Below are 25113 nucleotides of genomic sequence, written 5' to 3' on the forward strand. Positions count from 1 at the left end.
ATCTCGCTCAACCCAGATTACGGCTACAAGCCGACAGATAGAGATCTGCAAATCTAGGGCAAGAGTGGGACAGAGTGAGGGAGGTAGAGGGGGAAAGACGAGAGAAAGGCCTTTTTATTCTCCATCTGTGATTTGAACAGGTGTGAGGCCTGTTCGTGTCTGTTAAGACACATTGTGCACTCTTATACCTCCCAGAAGGACTTTACATGCAGTCACACACACACACACACACAGCTTTGCGCTGCGAGGCCGCGTGTTCTGTCGAGGCACGTACTCTGTCTTCGTGTTTATTGATAGCTATCAGCACTTTCTCATTTCTGCTAAACAAAACACAACAGAGCAGCTCTCTTTGCAGCTCTGCTTACCTCAGTCAGTACAACAGCTGAAAGAGGTCAAGGCCAGCTGTGAGATTCAGCAATAACAATAAGGCACACACGCACATCTCTGAATGAAATGAATTTGAGCATCACACCTAAGTTACAGATTTGTCATAGTATAGCTAGTTTTCGTAATTGACAAATGAGCCATATAATTGTCTTTTCAGCATTGCGACTCTACCAAAGTAGATCTTTCGTTCAGCTCACAGAAAACACTTTGTGGAAATGGATGGATGGGGCTGTGAGGTGTTTCTACCAACCCCCTATACTACACGCACCTCCCCTCCCCTCCCCTCAGTTCCCAGCCTCAGCAGCCTTCAACTGCTTATTGTGATTTCACTAATGGCACAGCAGCCTCCACTCCAAGGGCATTCAAAGCATAACTGAGCCAAGCCACAGACTATCGGGTTACTCAGCACAGCCCTGAGCAGGAGAGCCCCGCCATCTCCACACCACAGACTGTCTGAGAGAGAGAGAGAGCGAGAGAGAGAGAGGTGACAGCTATTAAGGAGCTTTAAGTGATCTCTCTGTGGGACCACCAACAGTACTGGGGTGACGGTTGTGGTATCGCATGATGGTAATTGCTAGAGCAGGCAACAGGTTGGGTTTCCTCTGTCAAACCTTCCACTTAATATCATATCAGACTAATAGTTCTGCATAACAATACTGAATGTATATTACACATGCACGCAACGGCATGAGCACTCACGCACTTGAACAGCCCTCCCTGCTTGCATCAGCCCTGGTAAGAATGAGTTCATGACTTTAGAAGACAGTACAGAAAATGTAGTGTAATTTTCAATATACCTTCGGCTTTTCTGACGCCATAATTTGGGTTTAAACTTTTGATACGGTTCGAATGCCTATCTTTCTTAATATAGACTGTCAATATTTCCAGATTTGGGAAAATGTATTATTTTCCCCCCACCAAACCTCTCACATGGCATTGTGTGGTACATCCAAAAATATACCAAAGCCATGGGTGGACTACTCAGTTGTGTACGCAATAGGCATGATGAGGCAATAGGAGTGATGCCAGGTGAAAACTATAATACAGTAATTTATTTGAGTAAACATAATCCACGTCAGTAAGCAGTGAACCTGCAGCACTTTAAGCTTGACCTTGACATGACCCATAACCACTTAAACCCGATTGGTCCCACAAATGTTTTCCCTAGTCTACACCAAATCTCTTCACTGAATATAACCGTCCCTATTTATTATCACATGCACAGAATAGGGACACTAGGGTTCAAGTGGATAAGGAACTAAAATACAAAAAACAACAGGCGTGCCCTAAAACATCCATTTAAAATGGTTCCAAATGTGCTGTTCATAATAAAAAATAATCACACCCGTGTGAACTGAGTGGTGTAATATAGCCTGTCTGACGTAATGAAATCATGTCTGACGTAATGAAATCACACCCGGGTGAACAGGGTGAACATAGCAACCATGCTCATTTTTTCTGCACAAACAAAGCCAGTTGTAGGAGTGGTTTACACCACTCAATAATGAAAACCGCCATAAAATGCAAGTAGAGCCACAGAGCTCGGGGTACCTGCGTACCACCGCAGAGTGGGTTTGAATCCACCTGCGTGCATCCAGCCTGGGAGAGTGTCTATACGAACAAAATTGGCACGTGTTTGGGTGAGGGAAGCCAGACAGCAAGGGTGATAATTGTCACTGCAAAATGACAGTTGACAGAATTGGCATAATGTATCTACAGGGGAAAAAGGGGTAAAATTGGTTACTCTAGTCTAAATTAAAAAGGGAGAAATAGAGCCGTAAGAAAATCTCCCTTGTCTCTCTTGTGTATCATCTCTTCCACAGGAACTTATCGTTGGTCTTCCAGAGTCCAGCTCTCTCTCCATCCTCTCCTGTTCCTGTCCTCCCAGCCGTGAGCTTGGTATTACGAACGCAGACCCTCTCCACCTCCGACGGGTCTGTCAGCCTGTTTATGCTCTCCTCATTTCCCTCGTTCAGGATGTCCCAGAAGTCTTTGCGGCTGCTCTTTGACCTCTGGGAGGGCAAAGTGGCCATGAGTGCTGGTGGTGTGTGTGAGATGGAAGTGGACGGCGGGCGTACAACCGCTGAACTGTCAGTACTGCTTAGGTTTGCTGAGGCAGGGGGCGTTTTAGGGGGTTGCGCAGCCTTGTGTTTAGATCTAAACAAGTCATCCAGAATGGAGGTGTCTCCTATTAGATCTGTGAGGAGGCATCCAAGGTGACCCTTGGATGTGGACGGAACATCGCTGGGAGAAGATGGTGAGTGAATCTTTGCAGCTTCACTGGTCCTAGCAGAGGGCCTCAGCTCTCGCTCCCTTCCCTGCGCTGTGGGTTTGGATGATGTGGCGGGCTGACCATGGCTGACATCCGGAGAAGAAGGGGTATCTGTGTCTCTGTGGTCCAGGAAAGCAGCAGCAGCAGCCTTGTTCCCGGGCCCCATACCACGGCTGCTGGCCACGTCTGAGTCAAGACCACCACCATCAATAGCAGCAGTAGCTGTGAAGGCTCCACAAGTGGAAACACTAGCCCTCTTTATCCTCTTGTGTTCTCTGGCCATCTCCTCCCGCTCCTCTAACTGAGGGTTTGGAACATCAATCTGGGGTTCTTCAATATTTCTGCATGAGGTTCTGGGCTTTTTCTGGCGTCGTGGACCAGACTTCTGTGCAGTTCTCGATCGAGAGTGAGATTCTATACCGGCTTTTGCGGCCATATGTTTGGATGTGGATGAGGATGAGGAGGGGGGTTGTGCGGTGGCCGTCTCAGGTTCTGGGAAGTGCTTTCTGACCACGTTGGCCAGTTCAGGGTGGTCCAGCGAGGTGTAGTACTGTTGTAGCCAGGTCAACCTCTGGGCCGAGCTGCTTCTCAGAACCTCTTCTGCAAATTTACGGATTGAAGGTGACTGGAACTTTTCAGACATTTCCCCCAGTTGCTGCCTGCATGAAGCACATGCAAGAGTATTAAGCATATTTGCACGTGCATAAAGAAATGCACACACATTTCATACACACAATGTCGGATGCAAGAACGCTTGAGGCAGAACTCACGAAATGCCCACATACACCTTCTAACATCCATTGAAGCTGTCTGTGCTGTGAAACCCATAGTTAACATAGGATTACATCTGCCATATGTGAACATAAGCTACTTAAGAGAACCACAGGAAAAAAGTGCTGCGTTACTTGAAACGGCAACAGTACAGTAGCTGAAGGCCTGTACCATTAATCATATATTCTGTGGTTCCATCAGGCTCAGCCTCAGATGAATAGTTCCCTACATATGCAGGCTAATATCCACATTATCCAGACAGACATACAGTATGAGCCCCCCCCCCCCCCCCCAAAAAAGCTCCCAGTCAGTCATTAAAAATGTTTGGTCTAACCAGACTCTGGGACAGAAATACTTCAAAGCCACCAGTGGCGCAGCGGCATTACGAGGTGTTGCTACCATTTGTGGCTTTCATTGGAAAAACAATAAATAAAAGCAAACGGCAGTAAAAACCGCTGCGCATGCAGATTTAAATCATTTAACGACAGAGTTAATTGAGGGGGGGAAGGGATATCAATATAACCAGTGTATGTTTTCACTCCCTACCGAGACCCTGAGCAAAGACAAGTCTTCCCCAGGGGAGTGAGATTGGTGCCACAGGGATGTGTGTGTGTGTGTGTGTGTGTGTGTGTGTGTGTGTGTGTGTGTGTGTGTGTGTGTGTGTGTGTGTGTGTGTGTGTGTGTTGAGGGATATGCGAGAGTGACGCAACAAGACAGAGGCAAGTGTGTGTACATTATGTGTGCATGCGTGTAAGGATGTGTCTGCGCGTATGTGGGTTTGGAAGGCCTCTGGCTGTCCGTGTGTGTGTGGGGAGGGGGTCTCAGGAGGGCTGTGGTTCGGGGAGGGGAAAAGTCCTGAATACAACTGGGTAATCTTTGGCGTGATGCTGGGAAATAGGTGGGAGGGAGAGCTCAGAGGTGGTCTCCCTCTCTTTCTCGGTCTCTCTTTCTCTCTCTCCAAACACACGCTTGCACACATACAGTACGTACCGACACGCACAGACATCCCCTCAAGCCCAGGCGGGGGCGCTCAACACTGTGACTGTGGTGAGATTTGGCCTACTTCCCCCTCGCTGCCAGGAATTCCTTCTCCTCTTCCCAGCCCTCCTGTCCTCATCTCGCCAACTGCATTCTCCGCCCGCACTTCACACTATCCACAGTCATTCCCTGCTCTTCTCCTCTGGTCTATACTCGCTTATCTGCAGGCTTGTCTCTCCAAGCACCTCTATTAAATCCTCCATTTGTTCTCTCATTGTCCTCGTGTAATTTCTCCTGCATACATACAGTACATTCACTTTTCCCCCTCTCCTCTCCGTACCTGCATATGGCTCGGGGAGTCTGTCCAATGATGAAGGTTGTGTCTCTGTGGCGGCGGATGGTCTTTTTGGTGAAGGTGACTGGGTGGTCCGTGCCAGGCCTCTCTGTAGCTGCCAGCTGCTCTTGGACAACAGCAGGGTGGGGCGGAGAGTCTGGAGGACTCTCATCAGACTCTGGACTCTGAAAGCCAGTTCAGATGTAACCATAGTCAGAGCTTGAGGCTATTCAATTACTGGTCAAGCAAGTTAAAATGTAAAAGGGAACTACATTGCAGGACTACACATTCATGCCCAATCATTGTTTTTATTGTTTAATTACAGGAATTTAATTGTCAAATTACCGGTAATCAAAAATGTAATATATATATGTTTGATTTGGCCTATTCCAGAATTGCATTGATCAATCCAAGATACTTTTTTTTACATTTAGTTAAAAATATGTGTTTTCTTTCTATAATAAAAATGTATCTGCAATTCTGGAACCATATTCCCATATATGCACTCATGGGGTTAATCCAATCATCACAGAATTCTTGTCATGTGAGAAGAAGTGATAGAAGCCACAACATATTTTAGATTTGGGGCAATATAATTATAAAAACTATACTAGACCACTACCAATGGGAAATCGACCTCCTCTGGGCCAAGAAGAAGATTGGCTGGGAGCTGAGAGTACATGTTGTGTTTAAACACGTCTCGCAGTGCAGCCCTGCTGATTCGCTCCTCCGCCTTGCTTCCGCCCACTACGCGCTGGTTAGAGTGAGTATATACCACCCCCTGTACCCCACCTATAAATAAAACAAATGTACAATTTAAGATAGATACTACTACAATTTAAGACAGACAGACAGACAGACAGACAGACAGACAGACAGACAGACAGACAGACAGACAGACAGACAGACAGACAGACAGACAGACAGACAGAGAATCTGACCTAGCACATTGTCAATGGTCGCTTCCATTCCTTTGGATGTCTGAGACTTCAGTCCTGTGAATGAGACAGCTCTGGGTCTCTCAGGAGGACCTACCCCGTCTGTCCTTGCTGCTACTTCATGACCACATGTCTGTCGTCTTTGTCCATCTGTCAACGCTCCAGTGCTGTGTGTTTCCGTTTTCTGTTTGGTTGTTGTAACATGGCCTCGTATAGGTCTCTTAATACGAGTATGTTCTTCATCTGAGGAAGTGAATGACTCTATGTGTTCAGAGTGTTTGGACCGGGACTGGGCCATGCCACCTTTGTCTCCCCATCTTGCCATCTTGGGTCGAGTAGCCGAACACAATTCCAAGTCATCCGACTCGTCGGAGTGACAAGCCTCGTGATGTGCTCTGTGTAACGTTTTGGCCGTGGTAGCTTTTGCTTCGTCTGAACTCGAATCTCCATCATTTCCTTCAGCCGCTATTCTGTTCTTTGTCTTCATCACATCATTCAGGCCAGATTTCTCTCTCCTGCCGTTGTCCCTCTCATCCGATGGAGAGGGTCCACCTCTACCTTGGGGACCCCTAGGCGAGGGGCTGTCTTTCTTCTCTGAGCTCCCCGCAACTTTCAGGTCATCCTCCGAGTCGCTCTTTCCCCCAGACTCGCCCTCGCTGTGACTGCTGTCCCCCAGCCCTGAGCCAGGCTTCACCACAACCCTCTGAAGCAGTCTGGAGAACCCATGCTGGAGGAGACTCAGTCGGTCGGGATCTGTGGAGTCGTTTGTGGCCCCTGTCTCATCCACCCCATCGTGGCGCAGGGCCTTCCTCCTAGCCCCCCACTCCTCCTCATCCTCACTCCCACTGCTGAAGTCCAGCACCCCTCTGGCAGTCGCTGATGCATCCCTGTTCTCCTTGGCTGCTTCATCATTCAGTTTGGGGGCATTTTCCTGTGACGGAATAGTAACATCAAGTCACTCTCACAGAAAAGTACTTCCCTCAAATACTGCAATGAAATAAAAAATGACAGCAGTCTCATGCGCATGCGCATCTGATAGTCCTCTGTAGGAAACCTGCCAGATACCTGAAGCCATAAATCATAATAAACATAAACATGACACATGCTCCACAGAGATGATGTAATGTGAGAAAAACAATACGCTGCACTGTAACAGACATGCAATACTATTTATGTGAATGGACCTTTATGAGGACGACCACCAACAGTCATGCTAAGTTCACAAAATTTGCCAACCAGATGACTCTTTCCATAATAGTGTGCTGTGCGTGCATACATGCGTGCGTGTATGGAAGAGAGAGACAGTATCTATCTGTGTGTGTGCGTCTTTGGGAAGGAACCTTGTATCTCCATATTTAATCTCTTGTGAGCTAAACTTTAGCTCAAAAAAACAAAGTTATCCTTTAGCAGCTAAAGGATAACTTTGTTTTTTTGAGCTAAAGTTTAACTTTGTTTTCATTTGCTGCTTTCTTTCGTTTGTGATTTTAGCTATTTTTGGGCATTAGAACAAGAGGCTAAATATGTCATCTTCTTTTATCGTCTTTTTTTTATTATTTTTTACTGCGATTTCTTTATTATTATTTACTATGGTCCTACTAGACCCCATGAAATAACATTTGGCCACAAAGGATCACGGGATCTACTGAATGTGAAGGGGGATACTAGGGGGATGCCATAGATCAGCGGTTCTCAAAACTCTTTTGGGCCGTGCACCCCGTCACCTCCCGACCTAGCTTACTGCTTACCCTCACATGGAAATAAAAAATTGCATACGTTTTATAGACATATATTTCCTATATATCCACATAATTTGCTATATTCTGCATATACTTGCCATAATATGTTAATATATTTAAAATAAAACCATAGCACTATCATTAGCCTTTTCATGCCACGCACCCCCTAGAAGGCGCTCGCGCACCACAAGGGGTGCACGCACCACAGTTTGGGAACCACACATAGATCATTGGTTCTCAAAGTGGGGTCCAGGAACCCCAGGGGTCCTTAAGGGCCCCAGCTAAATGATAGTTAGGAACCAAATGGTCCCGTATGGGTCGAACTCATCCCTTGAAATGCTTGAAAATCACTGGTAGAAGCATAACAATCTTCTCTCATGGGGGTCCCTGGCATATCTCTTCAAATGGGGGGGCTAACCAGTGTCAATTTGGGGGTCCTTGACATGAAAAGGTTTGAGATCCACTGCCATAGATACACATGGAGAGAAGATAGACAGGAACACCCATCCGGTCACATCCGGTTGTAGCCTGGGGGGGGGGGGGGGTTGAGCGATTTGTTGGACGATAGAAATATTATTGACAGCAAAGAAAAATCCATCAGAAGGACATCTGGAACTCAATCATTCACTCGCCCTCAGAAAGTTGACTTATTATTATTAAGATATACGAGACGATTCAGCCATTGTTCACATTTATTCAGTTATAATGTATCAGAATGCAGTACACCTACCAACCGATAGGGGCGCTTAGTTGAAAGCATATGGTGGAGAAAAAAATGACCACTGATCGGATTAAATGTTTATTTAATTTTTACGTTAAAGGTGCTTATACCCGGCGAGGAGAATTGTAACATCCGTAGCCCTGGGGTGGTATATTTGAAATCTGAACGTTTATGTAGATGTAGGGCTGTAAATTGAGAAAACAGTTCAAGTCTACTAATATGAGCTCACAGTGCGTCATGCTGTGACGCGTTGTGAGCAGATTTTTGTTTTATGTTCCCCCCAGAATGTAGAAGCTGGGGTTCAAGTGGTTTATAATCAGAGTCAGATTATACTTGTATCTTTATTGCATGCGTCAAGTTGCACAAGCACCACTGAGATCTGTCTCCCTGCCGTGTTACAAAACTGTTTATATATGCATGCAAGACAGTGTTTAATCGCCTGGCAGAGACACTATTACAAGATATGATCAATTAAACTTACCATAATATAAAAATGGTCTTAAGTAAAAGAAAGTACACATGATCATTACATGCTTAAACATTTGACAATTAAGGTATAATATTTATTTTTCTACAATTGCTACAAAATGCTACAAAACCCGTACATCCAGTCATTTTGGGGCATAAACAATAAGTTGAAGGATAATAATAATGTATCATGCATGTTCACATGATGTATACTTCACATTACTTAAGACCATTTTTCAAATATTTCACTTAACATTTTGGACGAAATAATATTACAGAGGTGCCCAGATGTCCAAGGTGCCCACTTGACCTTTATCGAATTCATTCAAATGATGAGCTCCATAAATTGAATGAAGTCATTAAAAAAGTAAAATCAAGTAGGTGCTCGCTGCTCACTGGACTCAAGGTGCAGAAAAGTTTAAAAAGTACGGCTGGTGCTTCAAAGATCAAAGGGGCTAAAATGCTGAAGAAAAATCCGAGCACTCAAAAAAGTAAAAAAAAAATGAGGAGGGTGGCTATAAAACCAAGGTACTTTATTAACCCATTTCCACTGTACGACGTGTGGGAACGTCATAACTAATCCAATCTCTTGTTTGATATCATTGATATCAAACAAGAGAAAAATATTCTGAATGTATTTCCTTTTTTTATTTTTAGTTGGCCTCTCCTTCTGCACCATACGCTCTTTCACGCATGTGCGTTGTCGAACTTGTCGTTCACTTCCCTGTTTACCGTTCACAAAGAAATCTAAGGAGCTCTCCGTGGTTTTGACCAGATGGATATACTAAGCTCTTCATTTCTGACTTCAACATGCCTCTCGTTCAAAATATGAAGCGAGCGATCATCAGCGACTTTATCGTAATCTTAGCGAGGTAAGCAAGCAAATATATGTCTCCCGGTTTTTGTCCGGAACGGAAGGGGGGGCTTACAGAGTACAAGTGGCCATATCTTCCCGGCACCCGAGCTTCTATTTTGAAAGAAATCCTGGAGCTGATTGTGTTAATAAAGTTAAAACGCCATGGCAAATCACATCTTCCCCCAGGTGACTCCTCCCCCTTCACATTCAATAGATCCCATGATCTTTTGTGGCCAGATGTAATTTCCTGGGGTCTAGTAGGACTATAGTAATTAATAATAAAGAAATCGCCGTAAAATGTTGTAAAATAAAATACATATTTAGCTACCCCTGCACCCTCTCAAAAATAGCTAAGATCTCTAAAACAAAATAAACAGCAAATGAAAATGAATAAATAAATTAAATAACACTCATCATTTACTTTCTCAAACATGAAACCTAAAAGATGAACCTTAACCAATGAAAAGAGCTTGTGAACAAAATAATAACTACAGTGGATTCATTGGAACACGTTTTCAGAAAAGTAGCTGTTTTGGACGTACACGTTTTCCTCCCCGACAGCAAGGATGTGCTATGAAGCCCTGGTGCACGTTGTATGGTCCTACAGTATATCTCTGAACGGCCACAGTGGTTAGAAAGTCCCATAAAGAGGGCCGTGTGCTGTGCAGAGCAAAGAGCCTTGGCTGGGAACTGTCACGGGATGATAAGGGGCATTGCTGTGTAAATAAACAGCTGAACAGCACAAGATAGGCTTCAGTGTGGTCTGCTCCCTCCATTAGGACACTAGGTAATTATGGCCAGCTGTTAGACACAGCATCAGACAGAGAGAGAGAGAGAGAGAGAGAGAGAGAGGTATAGGGAGAGAAGGAGAGTGGGTCGGTTGACTGACAGACAGGAAGGCCCATGTGTGAGGTTCAGAACCATTTTTCACGTGGGAATGGAGGGATGTGCGGGCCGCCTGGGAAATGAGAGGGAATGAGGGATGGGAAAGACGAGTGCCCTGTGTTCTGGGTCTCTGAGAACGTCAAGAGTTACTCACGCCAACAACCCCCTTCCTCTCCTCCCCCTCTTCGTCGTCCATGTGTGTGCAGGAAGTCATCATTACGCCCGCTTCCACTCGCCCCTCTCGCTGTGAAGAAGAAAAACCTGTGTGAGCCCTGCAACCTAACATCAGCACAATCACGGGTATTTTTCTCTTCCTTCCTTTGTGACCCATAACCATTTAAGCCCTATACACTTTGTTGCATGATAAATAGCAAAAATAGACCATTTACAAGCTCGCAATTGCTATTTTCACTATTTGTGAAGAGGGAGCAAAGCTAATTTAAAATGTCGAAAGTGTTCCCGAAATAGGGATGTCAGGATGGATGTGGTTAAGACTTTAAAAGCTGATTTATACTCCATCATACAACGGTACAGACGCTTGATGAGGAGTCAATCTACAATCTCACAACGTGTCCTACTCCTGTGACAGAGTATAAATTAAGCTTGAGCCAGATTTACGTACATGAAAGGTGCAGCGCACAATTTGTGCTCGCAATCTGCATGAAATTATCCTCTGATATAATGCACTATGGCAGCAGGATGGAATTGGAAACATTGTGATACATTCAAGGATGTCTTTGATTTCTTCCAGTAATCATTGCATGACTGTTTATCTGTAGACCAGTGGTTCTAAAACTTTTACAATTCATTTGGTTTCATTTGAACAGTATTCTGTCAGTTACAGATTTGAAAGGGTCTATTTAGAACCCCCTAAGAAACCCTGAGGCCCCACTTTGAGACCCACTGCTGTAGAACATATTTTGGGTATCTCTTTGTCTCCTTGCTATAATTACTGCCATTTCCATTACAATCTTACTTTAATATAGACCAGGGGTTCTCAATGTTTTTGGCTGGGGACCCCCGGAAATGCATTGGCCATGTCTTCTTAACTCTTAATCCGCCGCCATTAATTAATACCGTACTGCCAGGGTTTTATCGCGCGTAACACTTACTTTGAAGCGCCAAATATCCATAATGTTACAGTGACAAATATCCGTAATGTTACAGTGACAAACTGCTGTGTGTGGTGTCTTGACCGGTTGTTGCTCTCTCGGTCGGTGGTGGAAAAACCCGACCGCGAGTATCACAGCGCCTGCTACAGGCCGTTGAAAACGCTTATCTGTGTGCGTGCGTGCGTGCGTGCGTGCGTGCGTGCGTGCGTGCGTGTTTCTGTGTTTGCACAGAAATGTCAAGCTTAAAGCTTAAACTTAAAGAAAGAAAATCTGGATCTGGTTGGAAATCTGACCTCAAGTATAGTGCGTGTGAGGCAGGTTCCCCGGGTCTGCAGTCTGAAGAGGTTCTTTATCCCAAACAGCTCCCCCTTATGGCCATCGATCCCTTGGACCGCATCAAAGTAACGCCGGGCACTCTGCCTGCCCACCACTGAAGAGTCTAGTTGCTAGGATGACAAAGAAGGGACAGTAATTAGCTATAAACTAAAGTAATTGCCATAGGCTAATTGATAAACATCTACACAGATTGTCAAGAAGTTCCAGATTCTCTTCATTTCCTGGTTGTTGAGGTGCATTCACATTGGGTGAGACATGAGAGGTATACTTGGTTGACAGGAGTCCTCTGGCTCCACCAAATGTCTTTGCTGAAAATAGCTGATCCACAAGCTCAGAATGTGAACATGTAGAGCTGATATTTTGCCAAATGTTCACCTATTATGACATGGTTAGAATAGGCTAGTGTTCATTTTGACCTTGTGTGTATTAATTTCATTGTACCCGTATTTTGTGTGTCTGTCTGTTTGTTTTTGAAAAATCAGACCCATCTGAACTGAGTGGTGCTGTACTGTACTGTACTGTACTGTACTGTACTGTACTGTACTGTACTGTACTGTACTGTACTGTACTGTACTGTACTGTACTGTACTGTGCATGCATGCATGCGTGCAACAGTGACACTTGGTGGGGGAAAAAACGCTACTTCCGTGCTCGGACCCAGCCAGCCAGCCAGCCAACCAGGGACACAGCCAGCAGGGACACACATAGCTACGCAGTGGAGCGGCTGCACCACTCAAAAAGGAAAATAGGAAAGCAATAGTGTTTGAATTGAAATTGTATGACTTTATCCTGTGCTTCACAATAAAGATATTTGAAACAGAATATGCTAGTGTTCAAGTGGTTGAGAGCATGGCTGTGTCTGTGAATGCAGGGTTAACAGCCCAGTACTGTACCTGTTTGTAAACTTGTCGGAGGTACATCACCTCCTCCACGGTCCCCAGTGAGATCAGCCGAAGCACACTCACATCCCTGCACTGGCCAATACGATATGCCCTGACGAGACAAAATGGCATCATGTGGCATCATGTGCGCCGTGCCGAGTACAAAGGTGAAATACATTGTCATGTGATGTAGATCAAATCAGCATTACTGGCCAGGCTAACCTACCGTCTATGGCACTCGTTCTCAGTGTGAACAAGATACAAAATAAGCATGAAATGCAGAAGATCTGCCTTGACACGACTGATAAACTACTGTACCTGTCAATAGCCTGCAGGTCATTAGCGGGATTCCAACTGGGGTCAAACAGCACCACCACATTGGCACCGACAAAATTAAGACCAAGACCACCCGCCCTGAGAATGGAAATGAAACATTGGACACTATTAAGTCTGACTTATACTTTGTTGCGCACCGGTGTCATTCACCGAATATAGCACACCATCTACAAGCTCACGTGTCGTGAGAATGTAGATCGGCATGCTACGAAGCATAAATCAAGCTTTAGTAACAATGAATTTAGCAGAACATATTCAGTTAAATGTTGTGGTTGACAGGTAGACTAACATGGTAGAAACCAGACAGAGGCTGGTCAGAGGGCTGCTGTTGAACTCTTTGACGATCTTGATTCTTTCTCTGGCGTTGGTGGTGCCATCCAATCGGCTGTAGTCCAGTCCTTCGGCCATACAGTAGCTCTCCAGCACATCCAATAGCTGGAAATTCAAACACACACCCATCATCTTTATATATATACACACTGTAGTCATTATAATAACTGTATATTCTGAATATGTCATTAAAGGAGACTTCCAGTGAATTCTTACATAACTCCCTCCCGAGCCAACCGCAGCTCCGACCGTCACGTATTTTGATCGCTCAAAAAATATTTTTATTTTTTGTAGACATCTGTCTTTCATAATGACTAGATTAGTGTTTTGTCCCTTAATGGCTGCCATAAAAAGGTGATTTACCATTAAACCCACTGCGCATGCTCTGAGCTGCGGTGCGCTTGGATGGAGTTTTGCACTCCGTCCGTGTGTGTGTGTGTGTGTGTGTGTCCGTCCTTCCTTCCTTCCTTCCGTCCGTCCGTTATCAGCTAATCTCCGGAACCGTTGGCCCGATCCATGCCAATGTTTGCACAAACACTCCCTGGATGCCAACAACGAACCTCTGCCCCAAATATTCTTCAATGGCCTGTTATAGCGCCACCATGAGGCCGATTTAGGCAAAACACATTTCTGTAGATTACTCGTACACATTTTATCCATACATCACACAATTCGGTATACACTATCTTCATAGTCATGTGATCAACACGGATCTGCACCATTTCCCATCTTCCATCCTGATTGGCTAAGATTGGCTTCCAAAGCTCACATGAATGGTCCGTTTCGAACAAAATGTCACAAATCACAAACACAGTGTGCAATTTCCATGAAATTATACACGCACATTTCCACTAGGCCGACATGCCACTCACTCATTCTTTTCCAAATCAGCCTCATGGTGGCGCTATAACAGGCCAATTCCTGTTTTTAGCTATAACTGCATCGATCTGTATACAACATATGTATGCGCACTCCCTAGAGGCCATGGAAAAACATTGTCTCTGCATCCCTCCACATCTACCAGTTATAGCGCCACCATGAGGCCCATTTCTGCAAAACACATTGCTTATGTTAGTCGCACAGATTTCATCCAAATCTCACGCAAATCGGTACACATGATCTCTGTAGTCATGTGAACAAGACAGTCTGTTGGATTTCTCACATTCTACACTGATTGGCTAACATTGCCTTCCAAAGTTTTCAGGAGTGGCCCGTTTTGTTCAAAATGCTGCACATGTCCTGCTCATCCAGAATTCTATCCTCAGAGATGCTATGAGTGATCTGGCTCTGCATTTCCTCAACAAAAGAACATTGTTGCAAAAAACAAACATGTTTATATTACTCCTAAACATTTTGCCAAACATCTCACACAGTCCTATCCTCCTGGTGGAGACCTGTGCCCAGAAGGGCACTTTTTCTAGTTCTCACTCTCTTTCTCACTCACACACACATCCATGTACCAGTATGCTGCATGAAGATACACCCACTCACCTTAGTGGAAAGGGAGAAAAGAAGAACTTTATCTCTCCTCTGCGTGTAATATTTCAGCAACTTTTGCAGAACCTGAAGAGGAAGCATGGAGAGGTTAACACAAATTGTACTCGTCCTGCACCAGGTGGGTGATTGTGTAACTAACATACACACACCTTCATTTTCCCACTGTACATGGGGTCTGACATGGCCTCGAACGCTTCGTCTTTGCGCCTCTGTACAAAGTCTGGAAACTTCTGGAAAACCTTTTCACAAACGGCACCGACTAACTTTTTCTGGAAAAGAAAAGAAAACCTCAAATCAAATCAAAAAATCGAATCCCAAACCACAGTGGGAAGTTAAGTCTGGAGCACATTGTGCAATCTGCTCGGTAAGCCATGTGAAGATTTAGTGTCGCCTAACACTTGAGAGAGTGGTCATGATCTATTATACAATATCAGTTGTAGGGCATGTTACTACCTGTTGCTCGCTGGTGCCTGCAGTGGACTGGAGCAGTGCTGCATGGTTGGCTACCTTCCTCAGCATGGCCAAGTAACCAAAGTAGAGCTTCTTCATTTCCATACCCTGTGAGTTTGTCTGCAATAAGAGGAAGAAAGCCAAAGCCATAGTTTAACTCAGGCCTAGTCCACAGGTATAGGAGTTTTTCCTCCTGTAAGTACTGTTACAAAAACAGATCTCTGTCCAATGATAGCGTGTAGCAGTGCACATTTAGAAAAGAGATCAGAAAACAAGGTATGATTATTGTCTCCACCAGGCCGAAGGCATGGGGAGAGAGTATGTTTTGCACTCCGTCCGTGTGTGTGTGTGTCCGTCCGTCCGTGTGTGTGTGTGTCCGTCTGTCCGTCCTTCCTTCCGTCCGTCTGTGTACAGCTAATCTCCGGCACCGTTAACCCGGTCGATGCCAAACTTTGCACACACACTCCCTGGATGCCAACGATGAACCTCTGCCCCGCATTTTCCAGAACGGCCTGTTATAGCGCCACCATGAGGCAGCTTTTCACATGTTTTACCTAAAACTTCACCGATCTGCGTGAAACATTGCATGCACACTCCCTAGAGGCCAAGGACAAACCTTTGACCTGCATTTTCCGCATCTGCCTTTTATAGCGCCACCAGGAGGCCGACTTTTGTAAAACACATTTTTTTATATTACTCCTCCAGATTCTGTCCAAAAATCTCACAAATCGTTACACAGTATCTCTATGGTCATGTGCTCAAGTCGGATCTGTCCGATATTTCATATTCCATCCTAATTGGCTATAATTGGCTTTCACAGTTTGCAAGATTGCCCCGTTTTGAACAAAAGCCTCAAATCATGAACGCAGCAAACAATTTACGTGAAATCTTTAACACATTTTCTTACTAGGCTGAGGAATATATCCCACCCTTTTCACATTGGCCTGTTATAGCGCCACCAACAGGTTGATTTCTGCAAAACACATTTTTGGAACAAAATGCCTCAAATCATCCAATTGCCATCAAAGGCAAACATGTTTATATTACTCCTAAACATTTTGCCAAACATCTCACACAGTCCTATCCTCCTGGTGGAGACCTGTGCCCAGAAGGGCACTTTTTCTAGTTAACAGTTATTGTTGTCTCCACCAGGCCGAAGGCATGGGGAGAGAGTATGTTTTGCACTCCGTCCGTGTGTGTGTCCGTCCGTCCGTCCGTCCTTCCTTCCGTCCGTCTGTGTACAGCTAATCTCCGGCACCGTTAACCCGGTCGATGCCAAACTTTGCACACACACTCCCTGGATGCCAACGATGAACCTCTGCCCCACATTTTCCAGAACGGCCTGTTATAGCGCCACCATGAGGCAGCTTTTCACATTTTTTACCTAAAACTGCACCGATCTGCGTGAAACGTTGCATGCACACTCCCTAGAGGCCAAGGACAAACTGTTGACCTGCATTTTCCGCATCTGCCTTTTATAGCGCCACCAGAAGGCCGACTTTTGTAAAACACATTTTTTGATATTACTCCTCCAGATTCTGTCCAAAAATCTCACAAATCGTTACACAGTATCTCTATGGTCATGTGCTCAAGTCGGATCTGTCCGATATTTCATATTCCATCCTAATTGGCTATAATTGGCTTTCACAGTTTGCAAGATTGCCCTGTTTTCAACAAAAGCCTCAAATCATGAACGCAGCATGCAATTTACGTGAAATCTTTCACACATTTTCTTACTAGGCTGAGGAATATATCCCACCCTTTTCACATTGGCCTGTTATAGCGCCACCAACAGGTTGATTTTTGCAAAACACCTTTTTGGAACAAAATGCCTCAAAAACATGTTTATATTAATCCTAAAAAGTTTGCCAAACATCTCACACAGTCCTATCCTCCTGGTGGAGACCTGTGCCCAGAAGGGCACTTTTTCTAGTTTTTGTCTGTTTTTTTTCTTTTTCTTCTTCTTCTTCCACCTAAAATAGCAGTTCTGGCTGAACAGTGCAATCGGTTTTCGTGAAACTTGGCAATATGGTAGAGGGCCATGCCAAACGGTGAGGATGCGATGCGAAGCCCACAACCTCACTCAATTGAAAATGCAAACTTTGACCATGCATAGCTCATGAAACGTTTGACCGTCGGCAATGAAACTTCGATACACACATGTGTCTCCTCATGCCGAACAAGTAGTGTGTTCTTATTTTTTACCTCTGACCCTTAGATCACCCGCCATTCAGAAGTAAAAAGAAATTTAAGTGAAAACATGAAGTTTTCATGAGCCAATGAAAATAGCTGTTTTATGAAAATTCTTCTTTACATACATGCAGCGTCATATGCTTATGAAACTTTACAGTATGGTAGAGGGTCATGCCAAATAGCACTGAAACCAGTCTTACTCCAATTGGCCAAAGGGGGGCGCTATCAATTATTTTTAAATTAAAACTTTGAACAGGCATAACTCATGTCTCGTTTGGCCAAAAGTCATGGCACTTGTTTCCACATGTGCCTTGACTCATGGGGAACACATCTGTCACTTTGACCAGTAGTCCGCCCTCAGTTTTCCCACCATTTTGAGCAGTTAAAAGAAAAAAGCTTAAACCAGATTTTCTGCCGGGATTTTTTAGCAATTTGCATGAAATGTTCTACACACAATCTATTGACCATTATCTGAAATCCCAGTTGAAGAGAAGTTTGTACCTGACAATTTGTACAAAAAAATATAGCTGCAAGCAGCGATAACAGGTACTTTGACCAGGCATAACTCATGCCTCACTCATGCCTCGTCTGTCTGTCTGTCTGTATGTTTGGGGTACGAACATCTGAAATACCGCTGGGTGACCTAAAGTGGCACTGTTGAGCAGCATAAAAGGGCTTATTGCTTAGTCCCGCCTTATCGCTGCTTGCAGCTATATTTATTATTATGAACCGATTGTTTGACAATAGTTGCAATAATTCAAAGTTAGTGTTTAGTATTTATTCATACGCTTGTCCTTTCGGCTTTCTTTTACTTAAATACATTCCATCAAACTTTGGGCTCCAGTCTGCCTCCCAGTGCCTAGAACATGACATATCTGACCTCTTTACTATCATAAACGTTTTCATTTTCAAATATGCTGCAGCATTAAAAAAATAATAATTTATTGTACATACTGTACCATCACCTAGATTCTTTATTTCAACAGAAACGCAGAAGTAAACTAACCTTATAAAACTAACCTTATAGCAGCAGCTCTGTCGACTATATCCACTCTGACAGTCACACTTTTCTCCGGAACGCAGCAGTAGTGTGACATCTTCACTTTCCAAGACTGTCTTATACACTGTCTCTTGGAAGTCTGTCAGAGAACAATACACCATCTAGCAAAAAAACACACAACACAGTAGCTACTCAAGAGAATGGGTTTTAGAATACTGTAAATACTACTGTGATGAGCTTGTGTCAGTTTGTCGTACCCTGTCGTCCTTCTTCGGGAGCTGATCTTTGATGAGAGCTTTGGTCCTTCTGAGGAACCAATGGGAAATCTTCTTTGCCAGGGCTCGGACAGCCTTCCGTGCTGTTGCTAGGGTGCGCTTGGTTGCACTGTGTCTCTGTCCCTGCTCAATTGGATATGAAACCTTGTTCTTGAAATTACCCAAGCTGCCGAGACAACTCGGTATTGCCCTAAATAGAATATATAAGAGACATGTTTAACATTTAGATTAGTAGGAAACTGACAAACAAAAGTGGAGATTACACCACACAGTACACACCACATCATCACTCATCAGTAAGCTAAATAAATGTGCCTTCATAGTGAGCTGCTGAATTAAATTAATTTATGTACACGTACCAATCCATGACACACCAGAGTTCCTCAAGGCTATTCTGTAAGATGGTGCCGGTGAGACCGATTCTGATCTAAAATGGTAAAATAGTAAAAACACAATGCTTATCTAGATACAAATTATGAATAATATTACTAAAAGCAAAAGCAAATGAATCCCAACTGTGGCAGCATACTGTAAAACTCTGACCTGGCATCTCAGCTCCTTCATGGCCTGGGTGATCTGGGATTTGGGGTTCTTTATCTTGTGGGCCTCATCCACAATCACAGCAGACCAGACTATGCTGCAAGGAACATAAATGTAACTTTCTGTTACAAACTGGAAATAAGTAACATTAACCATTGACTTGTAAAAATGAGTAACCCATTAAGACCCGAGGCTGATTCTACAAATGCCTTCTATCAGTAGTTCTCACACTTTCAAGAAAAAAAAGTATATGTACAAGCTCAGAGCATGGCACAGGGTGACGTGCTTGTAGATCTGCTATATTTGAATAGCCAATGCAAAAAATCCTTTATCTTTTTTTACTGTGCACTAAGGTTAGTGCGTCGTTTGTGTTCTCGCCTGGAAAAACGTATTTTTTCTCCCCGGCCCGGAACGAAAATACATAAATCTGCGTCTGTGCATGCCCTGTGGGTGTTAAATGCCACATTGTGTGTGTTTACGTATTTCTGTGTGTGTGTCAGTGTTTTAGGCCTACCTATTGAACTGGTCCAGAGAGAGGCGGAGGGTCTCATAGGTGGTGAGGGCGATCTCAGAGCGTCCATTCTTGACACGAGTCAGCTCCTCCTCTTTTCTCAGCCCGTGGACAACCACACTCCGGAAGTGACCCCACGTTTCAAGCTCATCCTTCCAGTTATAAAGCACCGACAGTGGGGCTACGATCAGGAATACCTGGACACATTTACACAGATATATGTGCACAATTCATGTTGGCTGGCAAGACATAGCCTATACATATTCTATTACTGCCCTAAAGTGAAGTTGCTATAATGGTTCAAATAAATATCAAATGCAAACATAAAATTACCAAGGAGAAATGGGGCAGAGCAGCGCATGCATTTTATGTGTGTCTCATACTGTACAATGACAATTAGGGAATATATTAGCCTATATAGTATATATAGCCCAATTCACAGTATATATATATATATATATATATATATATATATATATATATATATAGGGCCAGTGCATAACCTTGATCCACAACAGTAATGGGTCTGCCCTGTTAGTTTATACCCTAACTTGTCCATTCCACCGCGGGCCGTCAGAATGATGCTTCCATTGTAGCCTTGCAGTGCGTTGACTGTCGGAGATATCAAATAATTAAATACACGCTGTATGGTTTCTTTGATTTGGGTGTCAGCTGACAAAATATCATAACCTTCAGCAACATTCCCAAACACATGTATGCTCTGCTCTCTACCTGTCCTCAAACGAGCATGACAGTGTAATCAAAATAATAAATGGTCAGATCACATAGAGACAGATTATTTATTTACTGCGGAGAGAACACATGTTTGACTGATCACTCGTCACTCGTCACTCTCGTGGTGTTTTCCCCTCTCCCTGGTTCCATAAGGATATGTCCACATGTCTTCTCGTCAAGTAAGATGTAAACATTAAGAACTGTTTTGACGTGAGGGGAGGGGAGGAGGCTATCAGATCAGAACACCCGAATAATAATAATACCACCGTCGATCCAGAGATGGTGTACTGCAGTGACAGTATACACACACCAGCGTTACTTACGAACTACAGACTGGCAGTCAAGTAGCCTAGCATCCTACTACTTACTTACTTACTAGCCTACATGTAGGCAGCAAGATGGCACCCAAATAAACCAAAATCCTACCGAACGCATCACTATGCCCTCCCCCTATACTATAGTAAAGGCTAAGCATGTTTTCCCCGTAATAATTCACCCTGTGATTCTGTTATCACTTTCATACTGCAGTGCAGTATATGACACCTACTTTTTTAGGTTTACTTTGCTGGGGGGGCATCTGAGTCAATAGAAACTGAGGCCTATTGTTTTCAATGTCCTTCCATGTCCCCGTTTTGTGCAACACAGAAGCAAGGAAACCAATGACCTAAGAAGAAAAAGACAAACGGACAAACAAACAAACAGATATTAACACATTAAAACCGGGAAAGTATCCGTGTCATTTTAGATTCGAGCTAAAAAGCATCGTTTTAAACTTTGGCTATTCAATATAGCCAAATATATTTCATGCTGCGCTACAAGCTTGTAGATTTATCTATTTTAGAAAAATCTTGAAAATATGTGCAAATCTTTGAATATATATTATTTTAAAGCGAACATTTTTAACTCAAATCTCTGCTTCTGGGGTGGGGGGGTCAGGGGATATAATTTGGTGGTTCCTTGACACAAAAACGTTTGAGCACCAGTGCACCACTGATATAGCAACATACTTTTTTGGAGAAAGGCTTGTTTGTACCTGCACAGTCTTCCCCAGACCCATGTCATCCCCCAGGATACACCCTCTGGATCGGGTGTAGTTGTTATAAATGAATCTGATGCCATCTCTCTGGTAATCCCTGAGGTATCTGTTGATGGTGTATGGGACCTCTTCCCCTTGAGACATAACCAAGGGCTCACAGGTCCCATGGTGTCTGAAACTGCTGGGGAAAAAAGGTTTCTCCTCTGTCAAGTTAATATTAGAACCTATTGTCTTTAGTTTTGAGATAGGCACCTCCTCCCTCTCCCCTTTCTCTGCATCAGCGAATACCACAGATGCAGTGGTATCGTTGTCATCAGATGTAGAGAAAAGTCTCTGGATTGTGGCTTCTCTCAGGTTTCCATCTCTAGAGCTAGGAGCCAGGCATCTGTCACCTTCGTGCCATACTGTTAAAAGACATGATGTAAAAATGTTTGTAAACTTGTAATTTAGTATTCTGTCCTATATTGACGTAAAGAGATACAGATAAAGAGGAAGTAGCTCGAGTAATTTGAAATGTCAAATACATTTCACACCATTGTCATCAGCTGAAGAAGCCATCAAGAAGCATTGCGCTCTTCTCTTCAAGCTGAGCCTGTGGAAGTGTGGATGTAAAGTTAGCTTTAGCACGCTTAGCTAACCTTAGACCAGAAGTCTGCATAGAGAGGTTTATACGAATATCTATTATGTTATCTCCGTTAATTACCTTGAATAAAAGACTGAGGTAGTTTAGTTATTTGTGTTCAGGGAGAAAGTTGTAGATATAGCCTCCTTCTTTATCCAAAACGCACTGACTCTGGTTGACAACAACAGCACGGCGTGTGGTAAGTGGTCGATGTTTATCTATTTTACAACAAGACTCGCACTTTCCAAACATATGCCTTTGCTGTAAAATAAAATAAATTCACCTGGCTAATAATTGTAAGTACATTTTATTAAGAATAACCGTACCCTTATCCCTATAGAGTATCGTATATTTTTAAGCATTCTCTCAGTTTTATAGAAAGTGCTGCTTTAAATTCAGAAGATTTTTTAGTTTTATTGTTTATTTGTTGTTTAATAATAAAACAAACAGTAGGCTATAGTTTTGGTTCCTCACAAAATTAGCTAATCCCAATCTTCTAACTATAAATGCACCGTGTGTATAGTACGTACGCCTGTAATCAACAGTAAATATGGATTAAGTTTGGTTCATCAAACGTGTCCTAAGCCTATTTAGCCTGTACCTGACTGAAACAAAACTTTGTAAATAAAAAAATCACACTCGTGTGAAGTGAGCGGCACTCTTATCATCATACATCAAATTCCATGCTCAGCCAATCAGCTGAGCACATGCCGTGCTCGACAGACAAACAGACGCACACAAAGCTGTGCAAAGGGGCTAGCGCCGCTCAAAAATACAAATGAGGTATTTTGTGTTTTGTTCTAACTCGAGGAGGAGTACCTCACAATCTTAGTGCCCCTACCTATACTCTGGCCCCTACCCTACTGCTAACTGACCTACTGCTACTGACTAACAATTATAATTCCACTAGTATAAATAATTTAACTACCGGTAGCATACATTCAGGGTAATTTCAGAATTCTGAAATTATGCGTAGCCTATATGAGACCGAATTATATCCTATTTCATTAAGACTCTTCAGCTCAGATTGACCATTAACCATTTATTGCAAAGATATTGCATTTAGTGTGGCTCTGCTCATGTGATATCCCAGATTATCTGTGCAGCTCTTAGTCCGGCAGCCGGGGTTGTGGGGTGGGAAATGTGGTATATAGTTTTTTTTATTGGCCTAAAATATTGTCTACCGTATATTAAAGGACCACTTCACCACATTTCAACCTTCATCTTCATATAACAACCTATCCTCACTAATAATCATGATAAAATGGCACAATTTGTCTGTGTCTCATAGGAGAGCTGTGGGCAGTTCAGAAACCCGTTCACCAGTGACATCATCATTAGGCAGATATTTTTTTACAAAAATGTTTAGATTTTTATTATTGTGAGAACGATGGCTTCCATTTTAGCATTGCAACTTTTCAGGACTATAAAGCCTGCAGTTTCTATTAGCTTGGATTCCCCATCGATGATGTCACTGGTGGACGGGTTTCTGAACTATGAGACACAGACTGAGCAGAAATAAATTGTGCCATTTTATCATGATTATTAGTGAGGACCTATTATATGAAGATAGGTTGAAAAGTGTTGAAGTGGTCCTTTAATGAATCCACTTGCTGACCGGCTGTCGGTATTGAGCAATTTTTTATAGGGTTTTTTGTGACCATATATCAGACATCCTATATAAGGGAAAAATGTCAAAATGTCCTTATGCTTTAAGTAGCATGTGACATGTCAAACTAGGGGGTTTTCATGATTCTGAATCCATTCCAAGCATTAGTTTTGCAAAAAAAAACACTGCTTGGGCTAAAAATGGCCATTGCAATCATCACAAATGTGATGAGGTCAGCACATTTTGGGGAATTTGGGCACATTTGGGTAAGTGGCTATGGCCGAGTATCCAAATTGGTTTTGAGTAGACTACTAGAGTGTTTTTAGTGCGTTTTAATAGTGAATGTAATAGCAGGATTACATGCAAGAATGTCTTGGTGAGTGTGAATTTCTTTATATCTTGATGTAAAGACCCGACTGACCGAGGCTGATCAGAGCCCAGCCTGTGTCCAATGCTTTCCCCGGCCCGTGTAGTTACCTGACTCACTTGTACAGGTCTGTCTTGTTTTAAAGGACCACTTCACCACTTTTAAACCTACCTTCATATAATTGGTCCTCAGTAATGTTGCCAGATTTTTTTTCTACTCTTATGAGACACAGGTCTCATACGAGGGCTGTGGGCAGTTCAGAAACCCGTCCACCAGTGACATCATCGATGGGGAATCCAAGCTAATAGAAACTGCAGGCTTTCTATTCCGGAAAAGGATAATAAAACGATAATAAAAATCTAAATATATATCATTTAAAATCTTGCCCTCCTATAAGACACAGACTGAGTAGAAAAAATGTTGTGGTATTTTATCATGAACATTAGTGAGGACCAATGTTATGAAGATAAGTTGAAAAGTGGTCCTTTAATTATCCTTGTTGTATTATTGTATTACACTATTATGTTATTTTTCCCAGTTTTATCTTGTTTTTACATGATTGTATATTGTGTCCAAACTGTCCATTGTACAGCACCTTGTAACATTGTTTTGAAAGGTGCCATTAGCTTAATTTAACCTTGTAAATCCCGGGTTCATAATCTGACAGTTATAGACCAAATCAATAACCGAGAGGAAACTTCTTGTTATAATATTATTTGGGTTTATTCCAGAGAAGAGATCCTACAAGCGTTGGAAAGGCATAGTTCCAGATATGTTCTTCTGACGTGTTAAACATTGAGACAGTGTTATATACAGTACATATGGAATGTTACGTCTGTGAGTCAACCATCATGATTCGCGTAGTTCCCTGGGCATTGGGCAACTAGGGTTGTTGACATTTTAAGCAGGCAACTCTAATGGCATATACAGTAAACTT

General features: G+C 43.2%; 1 protein-coding gene across 2 annotated transcripts; it reads right to left on the reverse strand.

The window, feature by feature from the left end:
- Positions 1 to 1421: 1421 nt before the first annotated feature.
- On the reverse strand, positions 1422 to 22616 carry ercc6l2 (excision repair cross-complementation group 6-like 2). 2 transcript variants are annotated; one of them, XM_079517122.1, is made up of 21 exons: positions 22282 to 22616; positions 22112 to 22170; positions 21576 to 21982; positions 21090 to 21206; positions 19811 to 20004; positions 19300 to 19393; positions 19116 to 19183; positions 18739 to 18946; positions 18502 to 18642; positions 15292 to 15408; positions 14988 to 15107; positions 14833 to 14904; positions 13301 to 13446; positions 12994 to 13089; positions 12688 to 12787; positions 11752 to 11904; positions 10501 to 10590; positions 5684 to 6611; positions 5365 to 5534; positions 4749 to 4927; positions 1422 to 3318 (listed from the first exon to the last, which is right to left on the reverse strand). In XM_079517122.1, the coding sequence occupies exons 2-21, from the start codon at positions 22134 to 22136 to the stop codon at positions 2196 to 2198; spliced, it is 4548 nt and encodes a 1515-aa protein (XP_079373248.1). In that variant the 5' UTR covers positions 22137 to 22170; positions 22282 to 22616; the 3' UTR covers positions 1422 to 2195. The 2 variants fall into 2 exon arrangements, with proteins under 2 accessions (XP_079373248.1, XP_079373249.1); XM_079517123.1 differs by lacking the exon at positions 22282 to 22616 and having other exon boundaries at positions 21576 to 21759; positions 21867 to 21982; positions 22112 to 22169.
- Between the last annotated feature and the right edge of the window lie 2497 nt (positions 22617 to 25113).

This window comes from Electrona antarctica, assembly GCF_951216825.1.
Source record: "Electrona antarctica genome assembly, chromosome: 12".
Lineage (NCBI taxonomy): Eukaryota > Metazoa > Chordata > Actinopteri > Myctophiformes > Myctophidae > Electrona > Electrona antarctica.

What these genes read in the sequence shown, in the direction of transcription:
- ercc6l2 (XM_079517122.1), bottom strand. Translation starts at nt 22,136, where the DNA reads ATGGCTTCTTCAGCTGATGACAATG. An exon ending in AGCAAAGTAAACCTAAAAAA is followed by an intron (nt 20,005 to 21,089) that starts GTAGGTGTCATA and finishes AAATGTGTCCAG; the next exon opens with GTATTCCTGATCGTAGCCCC. An exon ending in TGTACAGTGGGAAAATGAAG is followed by an intron (nt 14,905 to 14,987) that starts GTGTGTGTATGT and finishes CTTCCTCTTCAG; the next exon opens with GTTCTGCAAAAGTTGCTGAA.